Below are 19,172 nucleotides of genomic sequence, written 5' to 3' on the forward strand. Positions count from 1 at the left end.
TCTTCTCTGCCTTCCCAAGTACCTTTTCTTGGATACAGGGGCTGATGCTGTGTGACGGGTAAGCAATGGCAATGTGGCTAGGAAGCGTGCTGTGTAACAAGCTCCTTACTCTGTCAGCCCCACGGCAGCCACGGGGCTTGTGGGCATGTCTCTTGGGGCACTCACAGCAATCTGTGGGGTAACGGCTTTCCGAGGAGCGAGACCTGAACTGATGTTTGGGAAAGGAGAAAGGCAGCGTGAGGCAAGAGGCAACCGTGTGAGTCAGTTGCCGAAGGTATGAGGCTGGCTGAACACCCCCAAGGAAATCCCTGTGCACTTCTGGGGAACCGCAGGGTGATGTGCGTGCCAGAGCAGCTGAAATAAGTAAATGATCGATCAGGGTCTGATCTGCCATGTCAGAATCTGTGTTTAGATTCCCTTTTGACACTCTGAGCTTGCCTGCACTGGAGGGCTGAGCTTTGCCTAGAGTTTTCCAGGAAGTTTCTTTGCTACGGCGTGAATTAAGAGGAATATCTTCATTTTTTGTACTCTCAAATCCATAAGCTTGTTGCTGTAAGCAAGTTTTTCAGTTTAGCCATGTGCTTCAATGAAACAGAGCTGCTGTTCTCCCAGGGTAAGGGAATCTCTTGGGAGGTTACCCTGCTACGACTCTACTGTCCCATTAAAACCTGGGGGTGCAGCAGAGCCTCGGGCTTGCCTCTGTCTCCCCTCCCCAGGCAGCCTTTCTCTCCAGTGCTCACATGCCTCCTGCTGCTCACCTGTCAAACCCTGTGTCCAGCGCTGCAAAACCCAGTGCTGCACGTCCTCCCAAGCAAATCACGGGTCCTGCCTTGGCCTGGATCTTACCTGGCCCTCCCTCCTGCATCTTTGGAAAAGGCAGATTTGGATTGCAAGCTGGGGAAGGCTTGAAGAGACTGAGTCTGCCAGGCCGGAGTATTAACCCCAAATCGCAGTGCCTGGCTGGAAATCTGTGACTGAGCAGCGATGTCATGCTGGAGAGCACCCTGGAATGTGGCATCCCCTTCCCTGGGTCTCACCCCTACCTCCTGGTGCCCACGACTGAAGCAGCAACACAATTGGCTTCAGGTCACTGGCTTGGCAGTAAGGACTGTGTGGGAGCCAGCACTGGAACCCCTCTGATCCTAGGAGAGCTGGGCAGGGGTCTTCAGCAGACTGTTTTTCAGCCCGCAGCATGTCTGTGTTGGAGTTCCCAGCTCACAGCAGTGGGCAAGAAGGTGTAGGAAGAAGTGGCTTCTTGTGGGGATTTTCTCTGTGGTGGGGAGATCCCCCGGGGAGAAGGGCTCTGGAACAGGATTCTGATTCTGTTTTTTTAATTCAGATATGGTTTGGAGGAGGGTGGTGCTTTCAAGAGAGATCTGTCTGTCTACACACGTGGTCTTGGTCCCCTGCCCCCTGGGCTTCCCCCTGCAATGGGAGCCTGAGAGCTTTGCTGCATTTCTGCAGCAGCAGCAAGCTGCTGAACGCATTTCTGACTGTGCAGAGATGCACTTGTCTCCTCCTTGCAACTGCTGTCCTATTGCGCATCAAGAGAAATGTCTAAGCCACCAAGTTTGTCAGTCTGGAACCTGTGGTGGATGGGGTCTTGCTGTAGCCAAGTCTGGCAGAGCGGAGCTAATAGCTGTCCGACAGTGACTGTGGGCTGAACTGGCACCAGGCAAGGGTATGCTGTAGAAAAGGAACCAGCACAGCAAGACAACAGTATGCAAATTTGGGGATCCCAGAGTGTGTCTACTGCTTTGTGCACTCTGGGAAGAGGTGGACCTAGCCAGGGTTACCCAGCAATGGTAGCAGATGCCTGATCTTGAGAGCATTCAAAAAAGATGTGGAGGGACACAAGAAGAAAGGTTGTGGTTCATGACACAGTGACTGCACTCAGGCAGATACGGTATCGTTGTGCCTTTGCTGGATTGCTGTGAACATCCTTACACACTGAGCTGGGACAAAACAGGCCAGAAGCAGGTACCATCACTCACATAGTGATCTTCGCTGTGTCCTTGGTGCTGTTGCTGCGGAAAGTGATCTCGATGCTGGTGACTGTGTTCCTTCTCTTCTGCAAGTGGAACTCAACCAGGCTGTGATGGACTGAGCAAGAGGCAAAGGATGTGGGAGAGAGGACAAATACTATTAGTTGGACCTACCCCCGCCCCAAAGGCGGCCTCTAGCACTCATTCCCTGGCCCCACCAGCAGCAAGAAGATTAAATAGACATAAGAAAGAAACCAGTCTCTGTGGCCTGAGAGTCACAGTGGGAAGGTCTACATCATCCAGTGCAAACAGACAGGCATTTTCACCACCCTTTACTTCAGTCCTGAAGCCATGTGGCTGTCTTAATCCAGGGCTGTGCCCCTACTATTAAACCCACTGGAAAGGGCTTTATGGAGGAGGTATGCAGGGTTATTGCTCTTCAGCTGTGTGTCTCAGACCATCTGGGACACAGCAGCTGATTCTGATGGGGATGGTGGGTTGTAGCTACCCGGCCACTCCAGAGAATCTGCCTCGTTTGGCCACCCCCTTTCTGACTCATTTTTAATACTTACCACAGAATGGGGCTGAAGGACTGGTCATTAAATAAACTTTCACTTCCTTGGGGAGCTTTCTAATGTTGACACCTGCCTGCTCCAGCAGGCCTGTGGGAGGAAATACAGGGAAAGCCATGAATGACCCAGAACAGAAATATAACTGGTTCCAGTTCACCTCCGCTCCCCACCCCCCTCCAACTCTGCTCTCTCGGAGGACAGACCCTTTCTTTATATCAGTGCAAATACAAGCAAGCACAGGCTTGTGGTGTCTGTCTGGCAGGTTAACATCCCCTCAGAAAACCTGTTCTGGCTACCCCACGTAATCACTATCAGAGTACCTCTTGGTGGCTTTGTTTCATTCCTCTGCTAACAAACTTTGTCACCTGTGTCACCTCTGCAGAATGAGCAGGAATAAAGACCACCACGTCAGGAAACTTAGTGCAGATGTAAATGACAATGCAAGCACAGGGTGCTGGGAAACTGAATTTCTTGATCAAGTGAGAAGGCCACCATAACTTGGGGCCCGCACCACTGACAAGCTGACAACATGGCTTGGTGAGATGGGGAAGGGGTGGCTGATTTGGGAGCACCTATACCAAAAGAGGCATTTCCTTATATTCCTCTGGTACCAGACTGCAAATAGCACCAGAGGACACTTCTTGTGCCACAGTCCAGTTTCAGAAGCCTAAAAGAGGCAACTATTACTTTCTCCCAGTCCAGGGAGTTCAGCTTTTGGGGTGGCCATGGCAGGAATTTATTAGAGGGAGGTGACACCACAACAATGAGTGGTTTGCAGAAGAATAGGATTTCAGGCTCTGGCTAAAATTTCCAGCTGCTTCTCTAAACAAGACACTTTTTTGAGCTAATTGCCTAATTGTGAGGCAGGTGATTCTGGAGACTCTCTTTCAACCCATCTGTGGGCCTTATGAAATTATGAAATGTTTAGAGATGAGAAATGTTTAAGATGTTGGTGTTCTACCTTGGGCAATATATGAGCTTTTAGAGCGTCCCTATAGAAGCCTGAAAACTAAACAGATTCTCACTATCCCCCAAAGAAATCCAAAGCAAATCCTGCTCAGAGAAATCTGAACTGTGCACGGTGCTCTGCACTGACAGCCACCAGGAATCTATTGTCATGTGCTCCAGGAAGGGCTCATGCTGGTACTGTACCTATTCTGGGGCAGGAGAACAAGAAGGGGTCAACACAGTCCAGGCAACGACCATTTAAAAAATCTTGATGACTTGCACAAGGGAATGCCACCATCGGACACGAGTGTTTCAAGGCACTGACGTAGAGATGTACCGCCCTCATGTGATCACAGATCAGATACTTATAGCCTGCAAGGAAAAATGCACCCAGAGAAAAGCAGCCATGAGCTTCTCCATTGGCTTCAGTCTTTTTGCATGTTCCTAAGGAATCGAGAGACAAGAAACACTCTTACTGATTCTGCAGCCATCCCCTTCCTATTAATGACGTTTTGCAGAGCAGCCCTGTGACTACAAGCCCAGACCTCACTGCAGAAGGTATGCAGGAAGCTAGAAGTGTATCTCCCAGGCAAACAGAGTAGGCCAGGAGAGGGGAACCACAGGGCTGCCGTGTCCTCTGTCGGTGCACCATCGATGAGGCCCCAGGCTCTCTGCAAGGGGCTACAGTAGCTTTCCCACAGCTGTGGGAAGTGAGGTACCACAGGTGTCCCCTGTAACCCCACCCTCGATGCAGCTGCCTCATCCAGAACGTATCTGAATATTTATCCATGCTATTGACTGTGTAAAGCGTGATCCACTAGAAGGAAAAGGCAGTGATTGCCCAAGCTGTCTCTCTAAGAACAGACACAGCCTGAAGACAGGAAGAAGTTTTGCTAGTAGTAGCAAAGAGCCTTTCTAGCAAGAATGTTTTCTTTGTTGATGCAAACCACTGATGCTAGGGTTTTGACTCATACAGAAGTGTCACCAAAATCACATCTCTTGACAATGGTGCTGCCAAGGCACCCGACCTGTATGTGATTTTAATTTCAGCTGCTTGTTGTACTGCTGAGAGATGTGGGTGATGAACCTCTGCTGCCATGTGTCTTTACAAATACATGTTGTCTCCTTTGATGTCTGCATTTCCAAGCAGCATTTTCGCAAGCTGCTAAATGGCCATGAAAGCCCTTTCCTTGAGTGTTCTCACCTGCAGAGATGAATCGGGGGCATCCTGGCTGATCTTTTCCTCCATTGACAAAATAATCAATGTGGCCTACAGGAATCCGGATCCCGAAATCTGAAAGAAGGTGAAAGGCCACTTCATGCATACGTTTGGGTCTTCTATGGGCTTTACCCTACATGGTGTTTGACAGGCCCCAGTAACCGGCTGAATATTAAAAGTGCTGGCCCCAGCTTCAGTGCTGGAGACAGCAAGGACAGATTTCCTGTTCCTACATGCCTGCTTTATGCAGGTTTGTTGCATGGAGCAGAGAGTGCTCCAGGCCCTGCTGTCAAAATGACTGGCAACTGTGGCTTAACCACCACCTCTGTGACTCAGGTTCTTAATTCCGTATAAAGGAGAACAAAACTGACCACAACCTTGATGGTGGGTTATGAGACATGATTGAGCGTTATGTCGGTGGGCATTTTTGGGATCTCCAGGCAAGAGGTGTGACCCAAAGGCACAACATCATTCTTTAGTTCTGCCTACATAGACCCTGAGTGCTTTAGAAAAGTTACTCTGTTGCTGCACCAGCTGTTGGTTTGACTCTTACTTTCCACTACTCCTCACAGTGGCAACTTTCTTACATCAGGTGGGAAAAAGCAAAGTGAGAACACACCTGTAATCCTTCCAGGTGGTAAAAGCCGTGTCGGGCTGATTCCACATAAACTCACTCTGCTGTAGCAGGGTTAAGGAAGAAGTATTTGCCAGACGGTTGCCCTCTGTCTAATCTGCACCCCTCTTGCTGTAAAGTGCTCTGGGGTATGGATGCCTGCCAATGATCTCATCATTAAAACCTATCTAATCAAGAAATCTTCTCAGAGTGAAACTGAACTTATGGTAACCTGGCATAAAAGGGGCAATGACCTACACACTCCTTAGAAATAATGACAGCAGGAGGAGCAGAAGCACAGGCCGAAAATGGAAGCCAGCTTACTGTCAGCATCGGTATGAATGGCTTCCACGAAGAGGGCATCCCCAGGATCCAGGCGTTCCTCAGGGCTGGCTCTGGTGTACTTAGGGCCTGCGGGATCCAAGCCTACAAGAAAATCAAACACCTCAACAAGTGCTCTTCAGCCCTTCTCTTTCTTATTTCTGGACCAGTTATTTTACCCAAAACTTCAAAAATGTTGCTAGGCAAAAATGAAAAATTATACCCAGGTTACACTGATTATGATCCAGAATGGTTTCTACCCCTGCTCACTTCCTCTAAGGCTTCCTTACTTTGTACTCCACTATCCCGCTCCCCTTTAGCAGTTTTGTGCCTCAAGTTTCTAGGCTGAAATATACCCCTGATTGAGTGGGTGCAGAGTGTCTTTTGGATTTTTGGTGGAATTTTTTAGTTTGGCACTTGTAACACCTTCCCTAATTGTACTGTCATCTGTATTAGCACTACAGGCTGAGAAACACCACTGAAGATCATCAGTTGGGTGATGAATTCAGCATCCCCGGCATTAAGCAATGCAAGCATTACAAAGGTTTGATCCTATAAAACATCCTTGAAACAAAGAGCCTTTTGACCCCTTTCCTCACAAATAAAATCTAGTCCTTTAGCAGACAGACATCTACATTTTTGCCTAAAATTTTCTCCTGGAGCAATTTCTGGGCCATCAAAGAAATACAGAAAATTATCCTTGGCGATACCAAGCAACAGGTTAAATATCTTTGTTGTTGTTGTTCTGGCTGAGGCTTATCCTTTTCGCAGAAAAGCAATCTCACAAGAGTTGTTTTACTCCTCAGGCAACAATAATTTAAGCAGCAGCTCTGCTCCACATGCCACGTAGCCTCAGAGCTGGCCAGTTTCGCTGCCTTGGACTCAGTCCCCTTAATTCTCTATGGAGAAGGCGATATCAACTATGTACAAACTGATGTGTCTGTATTTGTGTCAGGGGGGAGGGAAGGAGGAAAAGGGAAAGAAGGAAAAAATAATTTCCTAATCTTTTGATAAATAAACCTTGACACGCACAAAAAGCTAAGAGGTTCCCCACCTACTTCTACAGACCACGCTTTAGTTAAAGGCTTTAAGAGATACCGAAAAGTGGCATTCGGTATAGCCTGAGGTTCTTCTCGAGGAGGGAGAAACACCTGCTATGAGCTGCGGTCAGTTCTAGCACAGCCTCGAGGCAAGCCCGTTTCTGCCCTCCGTTCTCCCTGCCTACCTCCTCCAAGCACAAGCTGCATGAACTCCTTTGAGGTGTACATCCCCAGCAGCTACAACTATTCCCTGAGGCTATACCCCGTGCAACTGAATTCCTTCAGGCCTTTTAATTTCCTCTGCAAATATTAAGACAAACTGCTCTTCAGCATTTTTGGACATGGGCTGTTCATTCCAGTTTCTGTACCATTTGCTTTCCTTCACAGGGAGGCATCCAGAGGAACAGGCACGTGTTTAAGAAACTCACTTCATAAAAATGAAACCTGTGAGCTGATCTCCCAGACTCGCTCTGGTTTTGCTCCACGGCTCTTTTTAGGTGATTGAAAACACTTCAGCAAATTATGGCTCTGGGATCACATTCCTCTGTGTGTGTGTGTGTATGCACGTGCATGAGGAGGCAGGAGATGAGTTCAGCCATATCTTGGGTCTAATTCCCCCTATCTTCAGGCTCCTAAATCTGAACGAGAACCTGCAATGCCCAGTGGGCCTATGAAATCATAGGACAATCAGGTATGTGGAAAAAGGGTGGTCTTGTAGCAGAGTTAAAAAACAATGGAATAAATGAACCAACAGAGTTTTAATTACATGTAGACAACATAAAAGAGTCTCTGACTCTGAAGTTAATTACCATGTTTTCCTGGGCAAGTGTCTGCTTCTGGCCATCTGAAGACATTGCTGATCATAAAATCCTGGTGCAGGAGAGTGGTTACTCCAAGTACCTCCTAATGTAAACTTTGATTCACAGCTTAAAAAAGGGCCTGGCATGACATTCAGCTCCTGTTAAGAAATGCCTGTTTTTCAGGCACTGTGGGTAGCTGTGACATGTGAAGGCTGAACCCACATTTCTCTGGACTGCACTGCTGAGCTTCCTTGAGGGTACCTCTGTGAGACAGACCACATGGGCTGAGGCAGACGGGAGAGCTGTGGTCACTCTACCAGAAACTTCATGTCTGTTCCTTCTTGGTGGTATTTTCCCTTCTGTCAAAATAAATCTCAATCCCTGGGGGTTCCCAGAACTCAACAAGATCCTCAACAACCTGATACGACTTAGAAGGCAGTCCTGCTTTGAGGGTGGCGGGGTGGGGTGTGGTGGACTAGAGACCTTCCAAGGTCCCTTATTACCTAAATCATTGTGAGCCTATTCACACTCCATGCCCAAAGACTGAAAAGGCCTCAAGTGAACCCAAAAAGCTCCAAATGCCATGACCAGCCTCTAACCATCTTTCTCTGTAATTCCCCTACTGCAACCTCTTCCTCATACCCAGGAGTCTGGGTCTCTGTGTTAAGGGCAGCTCTGATTTTTACAACTAAGGGTGACTTTAGGCCAGTCCACTGTGAAAACAGATGCCTCGTTGGAGAAAGCCGCAAGAAGCCTCATCTGGGGCCTCCCGACATTGGCTCAGGCTCTTGCCTTTGGGCCTTGCCTGAGCTGTGTTGTAAGGATGCCATACCTAGCCCTGTATCTTGCTGGTTCTGCTTTTAGCTGGATGACTTGACTTCCTGGCTCGACCTTGGGCTTGCCTCATCACTACAGACTTGCCTGGTGATCAATGGACTGCAGATGACCCTGGTTCCTGTCACCAGACCTGGTCTGCTCTTCTTACCCACATAGGGTAGGACTGTGCCCCTTGACATCTCCCTTTGGCTCTCAGCTCGCTTTTTCTTGCAGAGCAGCTCATTTTTGGTGCTCCCACACAACAAGATGCATTGTGGGCTTCAATTTTAAGAACCGCAGAAGGATACATGCTCTGAAGTGGAAGCAAAGCACGTGGGTGTGGTGTTGTTTCATGAGTCATGAGGTTTCATGTTCTTTTAAGCTGGCACCAATTTGAAGAGTGGAGGTGAGGCAGATGACCCTTTTGCAAATTACATATATTCTTTCAGCAGTGTGGGGGGAACTGATGGAGAGAAAATCGTGGTCAGGATCTTCTGAAGCTGGGATGAAGCCTGTAAGCTTGGATCTAATGAGCCTTTATGCAATTAAAGGATCACTATGGATGACTCCACTTCCTTGCTCTCTCATTCTCCCCCTTGAAGAGCAGGTGAGGACCTAAGACTCAGTTTTACAATACCTGTTATCCGTCCCAGCTGGCCGCCATGGAAGTGCCCCACCAGGCCTCCGACATGCGCCCCGAGGCTTACCCCAATGATGTGGATGGACGTCCCTGAGACTCCCAGGGCCTGCAGGTTGATGAGAGCACAAATTAATGTTGCTGTAGCAGAAAGATGAAATACCCCGTGCCAGCCCATGCACCGTCTCTGTAACTCTTCTCATATAGGATAGCTTTTGAGGTGTATGGTGGAGAAGCAAATAGGTGTGGGAATGGTGGGTTGCTCTCTGTTTTTCAGAGTCTTTCTTCAGGTTCACAGCTGCGAACCCAACCCTAACCAGGTTGGTCAAGTGCTCCTGTTCACAACTGCACAGCCCGTAGCTTCTCTTTCCACAGCTCGCTTCGGACTGAATTTCCCCCTCTCAGCAGTGACCCATGCTCACCATGTGAATAATCTTTTTCTCAGTAAAGCAGAGCAATTTTTTTTTTTTTTACACTTTTATACCACCATTGTACCAATATTCCAATTACTATTTTAAGATTATATTTTCAGAGATTAAGGGTTTATCCACTGGCTAAACTGTCAGGTAAAGCACAGCAAAGACGTGGCTGTGAGATGACCCCACCCAAAGGAATCCAGCTGCCTGCCTGCTGGTCTGCATGACAGTGCCATACAATGGGAGGGCATTGAATAGTGCATGGAAGCATGAGGGCAAGATGAAAATTCCTGGCTTTGAAACGTGGTGGGGACATTGTCTGAATCACAGAATGCCAGAATAGTTTGGGTTGGAAGGGACCTTCCAACCTCATCCAGCCTGGCCTTGGACACTTCCAGGGATGGGGCATCCACAGCTTCTCTGGGCAACCTGTCCCAGTGCCTCCCCACCCTCTCCGGGAAGAATTTCTTCCTAATATCCACATCTCCCCACTTTCAATTTAAAGCCACTGCCCCTTGTCAACACCCAGTCATTGTTCACGGTGTAACCTATTCACTAATGAGAGGTGACAGTCCTCTCCCCACCCTCAGTGACACAGTGGCTCCAAGGGCTGCTCTGTTTCTGGATAGAAATGTGCGCGTGTGCACAACGCGGTGCACACCCAGGAACTCCCACGCTGTGTGGTCTGGGTCTGTAGAGCAAACACCACACACGGAGTTTACCCAGAGCTGGTTAACACAAAGAGGTATCGCCCTCATTGCCCAAGGGTCCTGCAGCTGTGCTGTGCATGAACGAACTGGGACACATCTGGGGATTTCCAGCTACTGCAAAGTGTATGTGAAGCCCAAAGCAAATATAAAATAGCCTCAACTTCCAGCCTCTCCAGCTCCCTGGACAAAATTTCTGGGCAGAAGATGACTGCCCAGTGAAGCAGGGACTTGAGAAAACTGAAGGCATTCTTCAGGTTTGTCCTGGGCTGGAGAAGCAGCTGGGATATTTTCCAGAAAATGTCAAAACTCAAGAGAAAATAGAAAAACAGTGGCATGGTGAAGCCTGAACTGAGAGAGAGGGGAGAAAAGAAATCCCTTCAGTGCTACAGAGCACTCACTCTGGAATAAAGAGCCCGCTTATCCAGCTCCTGGAGACAGCAGGTTGGGAGCAGTCCTCTAGACTGTTTGCATGGATGATGTTCTCTGGAAACGCACAGTAGCTTACCAGGAGTTTGCTGATGAACTGTGAAATGGAGAGGGCCAGCTGTGTGACATTTTCCACCGCGGAGGGGTAGGCTGCTGTGGACCCATAAACCCAGTCTACTGCAATCACGTTCACATTGGCTGTGTGCAGTACGGCATGGACAAGCCCATCAATCCAGGAAGGTTTGGTACCCAAAGCCCTGCAGACACATCAGAAACAAGTATGTTAGATATCTTCCAAAGCAGGGCACGTGCCAGTATGTTGTTCACTAGTGCTGGAGCTTCACATGTCTCAGAGGAGGCTGCCAGACAGTTGCTGAAAAGTTTTTTTCTGGTGCCAGACACCCACGCCTGACATTTCTTTGCGGTGATGGTGATGTAATAACACTTTCCAGAATGGGCTGATCCAGAAGGGAACCAGCTATTTTAATGACAGAGATGATAACATTTGCAGGGCTCAGGCTAAGAGCTTAGCCTCGCTGTGGTGCTTGTTAGCCACCACAGGCCCCATCTGGAGTACGTGAGCTGCCCAGGAACCCCTGGATCCTGCTCTGCTACCGACTGGCAGAGAAGGCTTTGGTCAAATCAGCTGGTCTTTCACTGCTCCACTTCCTCATCTGTAGACAATTTTAAAAAATTACATATACAAGAATTCAAGGAAAACTGAGGACGCTGTGTCCTACCCACTTCATCTAACACTACCTTGTGGGGGGTGTGCTATGTCACATCAGGGCAACAGCTGGTTTTCTGAAAAGACCCTGCAACATTTGTGGTTTCATCGTGATCTTCTGTGCACTTTCCATTCAGGCTTTTGAACATCAAAACAAACTTATAGGGTCACATCTGGCAGAAAAATGGCACAGCAAAATAAGCTTGCAGAATGGCGACAGCCTAAAAAAACCTGGGTCAAATCCCTACAGTTTCAAGAATAGCAGCATAAAGTGTCTGGCAGGGCTCCTAAATGCCTGACTATTCCAGGCTGTTGATAAATCAGGACATGAGCTCCAAGAAGTCAATTTAAAGAGGTGAGAATCTTGAAGAAAATACTTAAATAAAAAGGTTGTAAGAAGGAAAGAAAAGGGAAGAGGTAAGAGAGGAGAGCACGAGAGAATGAGCAAGAAAACACATGAGAGCGAGAGAGCAAGAAAGATAACTTCCTTACTTCTTTTAGGCTCCAAAAAATGTGAAACACATAGAGAACAGGCACAAACTAAAGGGCTTGAAGTTTTTGCTGTAATGAGGGTTGTCAGCTGCATTTTCCATGCCTCTGGCCTCGGCCCACCAATGGTCTCCCAGACAATTCCCAGATCCGGTTTGGGGCTGAGCACCCCAAACTGTTCTCAGCAGGGATTCAGCAGGCAGCCACTCTGCTGCGGAGAATGAGAAGGTGGCACGAGCAGGGGGTTTCCGTGCCAGCCCCACCCGGTGTTCGGGAATGCCCAAGAACTGTTTAATTAATCATTAAAAACTTAGTCACTGTGCTCTTCTTTCCCTCACCTGAAGCCATGGATTATGATCTTGGTTTCCAGGCTGCTGTTGAAGCTGGAATTCTTGATGCCATCATCAGCTAAAAGCAGCTCGCCACAGCTGGGCCTTGAGGAGGTGAATAGAAGAAACCGGACCTTAAGTTTACTGCCTCGGAGGAAATTTGCTGTCTGGAAGTCAGTGCAGTGATGCACTGAGAGTCTCTCTGTATTCCCTGCAACGAGACGGAGTGAACAGCAGCGTATTTAGTCCATGTCTGTGAAATGGATAAAAAAAAGCTCATTCTAATTCATTAGCGATCTCGCATCTATTGATAAATATTTAAAGGATAGAACATAAAATTAACTTATTCTGGAAACTTTGTCAGTCAGATAAAGATGTTTCTGTCCTTCGATGGAATTCCAGCACTGGCTGGGAAAGTAACAGTGGATGTCATGGTAGCTTTGTCTTCTGAGAGATTATGGAATCATGGAATGGTTTGGGTTGGAAGGGACCTTAAAGATCATCTAGTTCCAACGCCCCTGCCATGGGCAGGGACACCTTCCACTAGACCAGGTTGCTCCAAGCCTCCTCCAGCCTGGTCTTGGACACTTCCAGGGATGGGGCAACCACAGCTTCTCTGGGCAACCTGTCCCAGTGCCTCCCCACCCTCTGCGGGAAGAATTTCTTCCTGATATCCAGTCTAAACCTCTCTGCTTTCAATTTAAACCCGTTACCCCTTGTCCTGTCACTACAGGCCATTGTAAAAAGTCCCCCCCAGCTTCCTTGTAGCCCCTTCAGAGTTGTTTTACTGCGATACAGATTACATTCTGTTGGGATTTTTTTCCAAATTGGCCACAAGCACCACCTACTAAGCAAATTTATGAGCTGGCTATTAGGCCATTTAAAAAAATGGTTGCCATCCAGTAGTCACCACTCAGTGGGGATATTTCTATTCAATTCCTGGTAGGCTTAAGTGAAGGTACAAGTCTAACTGACAAATGTATCAAAAATCCAGAAATAATATATGAGAATGCTGATGACAAACTGTGAAAATGCTGATGTCAAAATGTGTCAGTGATGATTTCCTGATCGGTTCATTTACTGGATGAAAGTGCTTTATGGGAAGGAAAAGGCAGCTGCTGGAAGGCATTTTGAACCAGATAGCCAAAAAAAAAAAAGTCATCTCAAACCTGTAGCCAGTAAAAAACTGAGCAAATTTAGGCTAGAAAGCAAACATAGACGTTTAGCAGTTTGTATAGCAAGCAGTATGTATAGCTAGGTTACCCACAGAAGAGCTGGATCCTCCATTGTTTGCCATTTCAGAGGACTGGCTGCTCTTTTGGAAGGCTTGTTGAAGGTAAGGTGTTGGATGTACTGAAGGACCAATGGCGTGAAACTTATTAACCTGCGATGCGCAGGAAGCCAAATAATTGATTAAATGATCCCTTCTGACCTACAAAATGTTACTTTATGAATGCATACAGTTGCATCCTACTGCAATGACAGCGTGCACCTTTCCTTTTCTGGACCAGAGGAAGCTGAACAGCCTTGAATCTGCATGTACAGTGAAATAAAAATTCTAAAACATTCAGAAAATCCAACAACCGGTTTCCTAACAGCTGGCCGTGCCCATAGAAGACCCTTTACAGTAGCTAGGCAGAACGTGGCCTCGGGGTCAGCACCAAGAAATGAAGTTCAACATTCCGATCCCCCCTTGTGGGATGTGACTATCCCTTACTGCTGTTTATTTGGTCATCCTGTGTACTGAAGGCAAGAGAGGAAGAGATGTTCTTGGAGATGAATTCGGAAAAGACACAGGTCCTGAGCCAGCTTAACGAGCAAGGGCAGGTCCGTGCAAGCACGGTGCACGTCAGCAGTGCTGTAAGATGAGGGGGGTCACGAGTGAAGGTAAGGCAGGAGGTGCCCTGCTGTGAAGCTGCGGGTGATGTGGGCCTGCAGTGACGGTCACACAAGTAGTTTTCATTGACAGTACAATTAAAGAGACAAATGGACGTGTGGCATCTGTTTCTTTTCTCTCAACTGCTGCAGACTGCACTTCCTAAGCCTTCAAAGCAGGAGTAGCCAGTGCCAGAGGTCAAGTGGTCCCTTTTCTCCTTCCTTACACTTCAGGGTAAACCCGGATCATTCTTTTAGATCAGGTTAGTGGAATTAAATCACTGAGATTGATTGAATCAAAGCACAGGAGAAGAAAGGACCATTCTTGCACTACCCTTTTGTCATGGTTTAACTCCAGCTAGCAACCAAGTATCATGCAGCTGCTCCTTCATCTCCCCTCCTCCTCCAGGGGAGGAGGAGAATGGCAGGAAAAGACAAGGAAGCTGGTGGATTGAGATAAAAGCTATTTAATAATGGAATGCAAATTAATAAAATAGTGATACTAATAATATTAACAATAATACTAACAATACTAATATGTAATGAAAACAATGGAAAACAAAACAAGTGATACAGTTGGTCACCAGCTGACGATCGATGCACAGCCAGGTCCCAAGAAGTGAGAGTCAGAGCCAGAGAGCCCAAGAGCCAGAGCCCGAGAGCGATGGCAGCAGAGTCCGAGTGAGTCCCCCAAGCAACAGCACGACCAAGAAAGCCAACCAACCCACCAACTAACTAACTATCGACCAAACGAACTATGGTCCCCCAGCCCATCCCCGGCTTATGTACTGAGCATGACGTGCTATGGACAGTTCGGCTGTCTGAACTGTGTGTGTGTGTCCCCACTGCTTGTAATGAGAAAGTTGGGAACAAAGGGGCAGTATCAGGAGCTGAAAAAGTCCTTGAATTGGTACAAACACTCCTCAGCAACAACTAAAACCACCAGTGTTACCAGTGCTGTTCTCAGGGCAAATCCAAAACACAGCCTCATCACAGCTACTGTGAAGGAAATTAACTCTGTCCCGATTAAAACCAGCACTCCTTTCTCCTGGCATCTAACTAGATGATAGCAAGGACCACTTGACATACAGGCTGTTTAGGGAGAATTGAATTCAGATCCTTCTATGTAAAACCTTCAGGCCTTTGCCAGGAACTCATCTTTTGCTTACCTGCTTGTGCTGAGCTGAGCAGCAAGAGGACAGCAAGAGCAACGAGCAGCTTTCTCTTCGGATCCTCAACCATCTTCCTCTTAGTCCACTACAAGGGTTGTCCAGGCAAAACTGGCTGTGGTGGGTTACTCGATCAGCTTGGCCCTGTTAATGATAAACCAGCCTGTGCTCTTTTGGGAAAAAAGGGTAGGGACAATCACCTCTGCTCTTGTTTGACCATTAGCCAAAGTCTGTGTCAGCAGAGGTCTTCGCTGGCTTTTTGGTTAAAAAAGATGCTGACACTCCTTTCCTCCCTAGCTCCCTTTCCTGAAGGCAAACTTCTCACTCCTGAGAGAAATTTCTCCATTTCTCACAGGAAAGTTAGGCACCACCAGCTGCCTGGCCTCGAGGGCTGCTGAAGTCCTGGCCTATCCACATCTGCGCAAACACATACAGAGGTATGTTCTGACCCTGAAACGCTTGGCTCCGTGATCAAGCTGGCTTGCTGTCAAAGTAGGTTCTTAGTGTCTCTTCAAACATGAGACCAAGTTTGTCAACCCAATCAGTTTCCCAGGATCGAAAGCTGCAATATGAATAGCCAACTCCTGGCTTCCAGCCTGCTCTCCGTCTTTCCAACCCCAGCACTAGACTCACATTGATTCACGGGTTGTAAGATAAAAGCCCGTAGTCTGCAATGGGCCCAGTCCTTCATTACACCCACAGATTCTATGGATGTGGATAGTCTCTCAGTCCAGAAAGTAGGAAATAAACTCGTGAGATCATATCAATAGGCAGTGACATTTCCATACAAGACGCCAGGGCAACAGTGTAATTGGGAAAATCGCAAATTCCTCTTAGTAAAACAAATTGGGGCACCTGAAGAAAAACAGCGAACACTTCTTGTTTTTTATTTCAAATTCTGGCAACAAGCTCTACTCTTTGCAGCAGGATGCAACTGCACTCTTTGCCAAGTTCTAGGGAAATTTTGCAATGCTGTGTAATCTAAGGCAGGCACCGGTATTACAGCCCGGTGAAACACTCCTGCGGCAAAAACGTGCAGATCTGATTCAGCTTTGCACTGCGTGTGTTATTTGCAGAGTTGTTAAACAACATCCTGTTATGCTTAAAAAAAAAAAAAAAGTCTTAATGAAATTGAAAATTCTGTTTCCTGAGCAGGTTTTTTTCTGTAATCTCAGATTTAGTAATTCCAGGTGTTTTTTTTATTAGATCAAAACACTGTGGTAATCCCTCATGCAAACAGCGAAAGCCACTCAGTTCCTCTTGTGCTTAAAATGCTTTTTACCAGTAAAACTATTTTGGTATGAAGGGTATTGGTGGATTTTTTTTGTTTGTTTGTGAACTTAATTACTCGTAACAACAGTTATATCAGTTCAGAAACTTAATGCTGGTGCCACTTATTTTACTCCCCAGTGGGAGCAATCACAATGGCAATGGGAGCACAGCTGCAAAGACTTTCAAACCACGTTAGATTTCTGGTAGCAGTTCCTTACAGCGTGCAAGCACGAAGCACAGCGTGATTCACTGGAGAATGAGTCAGAGAGAGAGCAAACAAAATTGCTTCCCTGCACAAATTCTTTTCATTAAAAAAAAAAATAAGGGCAGAAACTGCGCTGTCTACAGACACAAGCAAATGCTCAAAGTGCCCAGCTCAGTCGAAAATGTCGCCACCCCAGCCCACAGAACGAGAGTGGCAGAGGCATACAGGCACTGCAAACGCCCAGTAGTCAAGTGGAGACCTGACCACAGGAAAATTCACATAAAAAACTGTTCATTGATACCGGAAGCAATGCAGTTGGGGCAGCAGTGCAGGACCTTGGGGGAAACCAAGTGTGAGTTAAGCAAATGATGACTACTTAAAACCACTGCCTGTGGTCTTTGCATTCGAGGAAGGGCATGAAACACATGCAGAGTTTGGCTCACTGAACATTACGGCCTGGATCCACCCTGCTGCTGGAATACTTGATATCACAGGTCCTGTATTTTCTGTCATTTACCTGAGGAGTAGTAACCACAGCTGTATGTTAAGCAGCGAGGCTCCTATGTATTGTTCCCAGGACTGACAGAGGAATTGGTTTTAGTTCTCACCTCATGATGTGGTTTGACCCCAGCCGACAACTGAGCACCACACAGCCGCTCGCTCACTCCCCACAGCAGGATGGGGGAGCGCATCGGACGAGTAAAAGGGAGAACACTCGTGGGTTGAGGTAAAGACAGTTTAACAGGTAAAGCAAAAGCCATGCAGGCAGGCAAAACAAAGCAAGGAATTCATTTACTACTTCCCATTGGCAGGCAGCTGTTCAGTCATCCCCAGGAAAGCAGGGCTCCCTCACGCATAATGGATACTTGGGAAGACAAACGCCACCACTCCGCACAAGTCCCCACCTTCCTACTGGAGGAAGGTATGGAATATGGTCTGGGATATCTCTTTGGACAGCTGGGGTCAGCTGTCCCAGCCGTGTCCCCTCCCAGCCTCTGGTGTACCCCCAGCCTATGTGCTGGAGGGGGGGTGTGTCCCTGACCCTGTGTCAGCACTGCTCAGCAATAATGAAACCGGCCCTGTTACCAACACTGTGTTCAGCACAAATCCAACACAGCCCCACACCAGCTACTTTGAAGGAAACTGTGTCCCAGCCAAAACCAGCACACCTCAACAAAAATCGGCTCAAACTCCTGATTTTCAGAAGTGTCCTAACTACGAGATAGTAGGAAGAAAACATTAAAGATTGACTTGGCAACTGAGGAAAGGAAAACATGGCCAAATCAGATTGGGTATTCAGTCAGGAAAGGAAAATAATGGTCGTTTTCTTGAGTCTTTCATGAGTATTTTACAGACCTTCTACCCAGTGTGACTGTAAAACTATGCACAAGAAGGGAGGATGCATCCTTGCCAAGTATGGAAGCCAGTTATATGCCAGGTGAGTAAGCACGTCATTCCAACATAGCTACGGGGAATGGATTGGTATTATTCGGATTTTGTAAGAACTGAACGAGACAGCATTGCTCAGCCCAAGGTGCAGTGTCATCCTAGTTCATGCTGCAGCACGCAGTGGTGAGGTAAGGGACCTTACAGCAGCTCCTAGAAGGACAGGAAGAAAACCACCCAGTGCTGGAACACCTTCAGTGTTGATTTTGGAAGGTATTCTGGTTAGAGGTCTCCATGGTTGCCAATTTATTTGTTTTTTCTGAACTGATACAGGCACTGTTATGTGAAGATCAGAGCTGAGGTTACTCCAAGCTCACCAGGAGAGAGCCAGCCCAGGCTGAACCTGCGGTGAGAGCCTCCCTGCCCAGTGCCAGGCAGGTCTCCCCCCGCGACAGGCAGTCAAGCTCCTGGGAACGGAGCGTGCTTTGAGGCTGTAAGGTCTGCAGCTGGACCTGCTGGCAGCTGGATTCTCTTCAGCTAGGATAATACTCCGCCAGCAGATGAAACATCCACTTGCAGCAACTCACTGCCATGAGAGGAAAGCTGGCTCATGGCTGCTGCTGGATTATTTGGCAGCGTAACAATTTTTCTATAGATGCTGAGTGTTTCTGTTTCCCAAACCGTTGTGGTATTTTCCCTTTCTTCCTCAAAACCACTGTGTCATGTCAAGAGGCCAGTCACCCATGAAAGGGAATATGAGTTCGGTTTAGTTTTGTGAATGGGCCTCTGAGCAGCTCTCGCTGAAGGAAAACTCCTGGAAGGGAGAGCCGGATTCTGGTTCATTTTCTTCCTTCACTCAGGCAGCCGGGTCACCCACCCGAGGCCAAGCCAGCCTTGGCTGACACTCGAGCCCACCCCTCCAACGGAGCCATGGCCCGGCGTCCCCCGAGGCAAACCGCGGGCACGCTGGGGAGCGTCGGTGTCAAGCAGCAGGTTTGACACATACGCCGTTCAGACGCTCATCGTTTCCTGAGGGGACGAGGTGCGCGTTCCCTGAAACGTGTTCTCCCCCGCCACCCGTGGGGCTCCAGCTCCACGCTGAATGGTTCTAATTCCAGCGTTTCAATCAGCAGGGCTGAAACTTCCCCGCTGGGAGCGCATCAGGGCGGCTTCTGCCACCGGCGCTGGCTGGAGGTGGGCCCCGCGCAGCAGAAACC

At 47.9% G+C, this 19,172-nt stretch overlaps 1 protein-coding gene across 1 annotated transcript in view; it reads right to left on the reverse strand.

The window, feature by feature from the left end:
- Positions 1–15,165, reverse strand: part of PLA1A (phospholipase A1 member A) — a gene marked incomplete at its 3' end in the record, with an annotated part of 16,800 nt that extends 1,635 nt beyond the window's left edge. The window contains exons 1-9 of the mRNA XM_010157795.1: positions 15,093–15,165; positions 12,058–12,259; positions 10,583–10,760; positions 8,952–9,060; positions 5,662–5,763; positions 4,710–4,799; positions 3,710–3,877; positions 2,558–2,647; positions 1,995–2,103 (exon numbers count right to left, since the gene is read on the reverse strand). Coding sequence (XP_010156097.1) covers positions 1,995–2,103; positions 2,558–2,647; positions 3,710–3,877; positions 4,710–4,799; positions 5,662–5,763; positions 8,952–9,060; positions 10,583–10,760; positions 12,058–12,259; positions 15,093–15,165 — 1,121 coding nt within the window. The remainder of the gene's footprint in view (positions 1–1,994; positions 2,104–2,557; positions 2,648–3,709; positions 3,878–4,709; positions 4,800–5,661; positions 5,764–8,951; positions 9,061–10,582; positions 10,761–12,057; positions 12,260–15,092) is intronic.
- Positions 15,166–19,172: the final 4,007 nt, after the last annotated feature.

Source organism: Eurypyga helias, unplaced genomic scaffold, assembly GCF_000690775.1.
Source record: "Eurypyga helias isolate BGI_N326 unplaced genomic scaffold, ASM69077v1 scaffold1808, whole genome shotgun sequence".
NCBI classification, from domain to species: Eukaryota; Metazoa; Chordata; class Aves; order Eurypygiformes; family Eurypygidae; genus Eurypyga; species Eurypyga helias.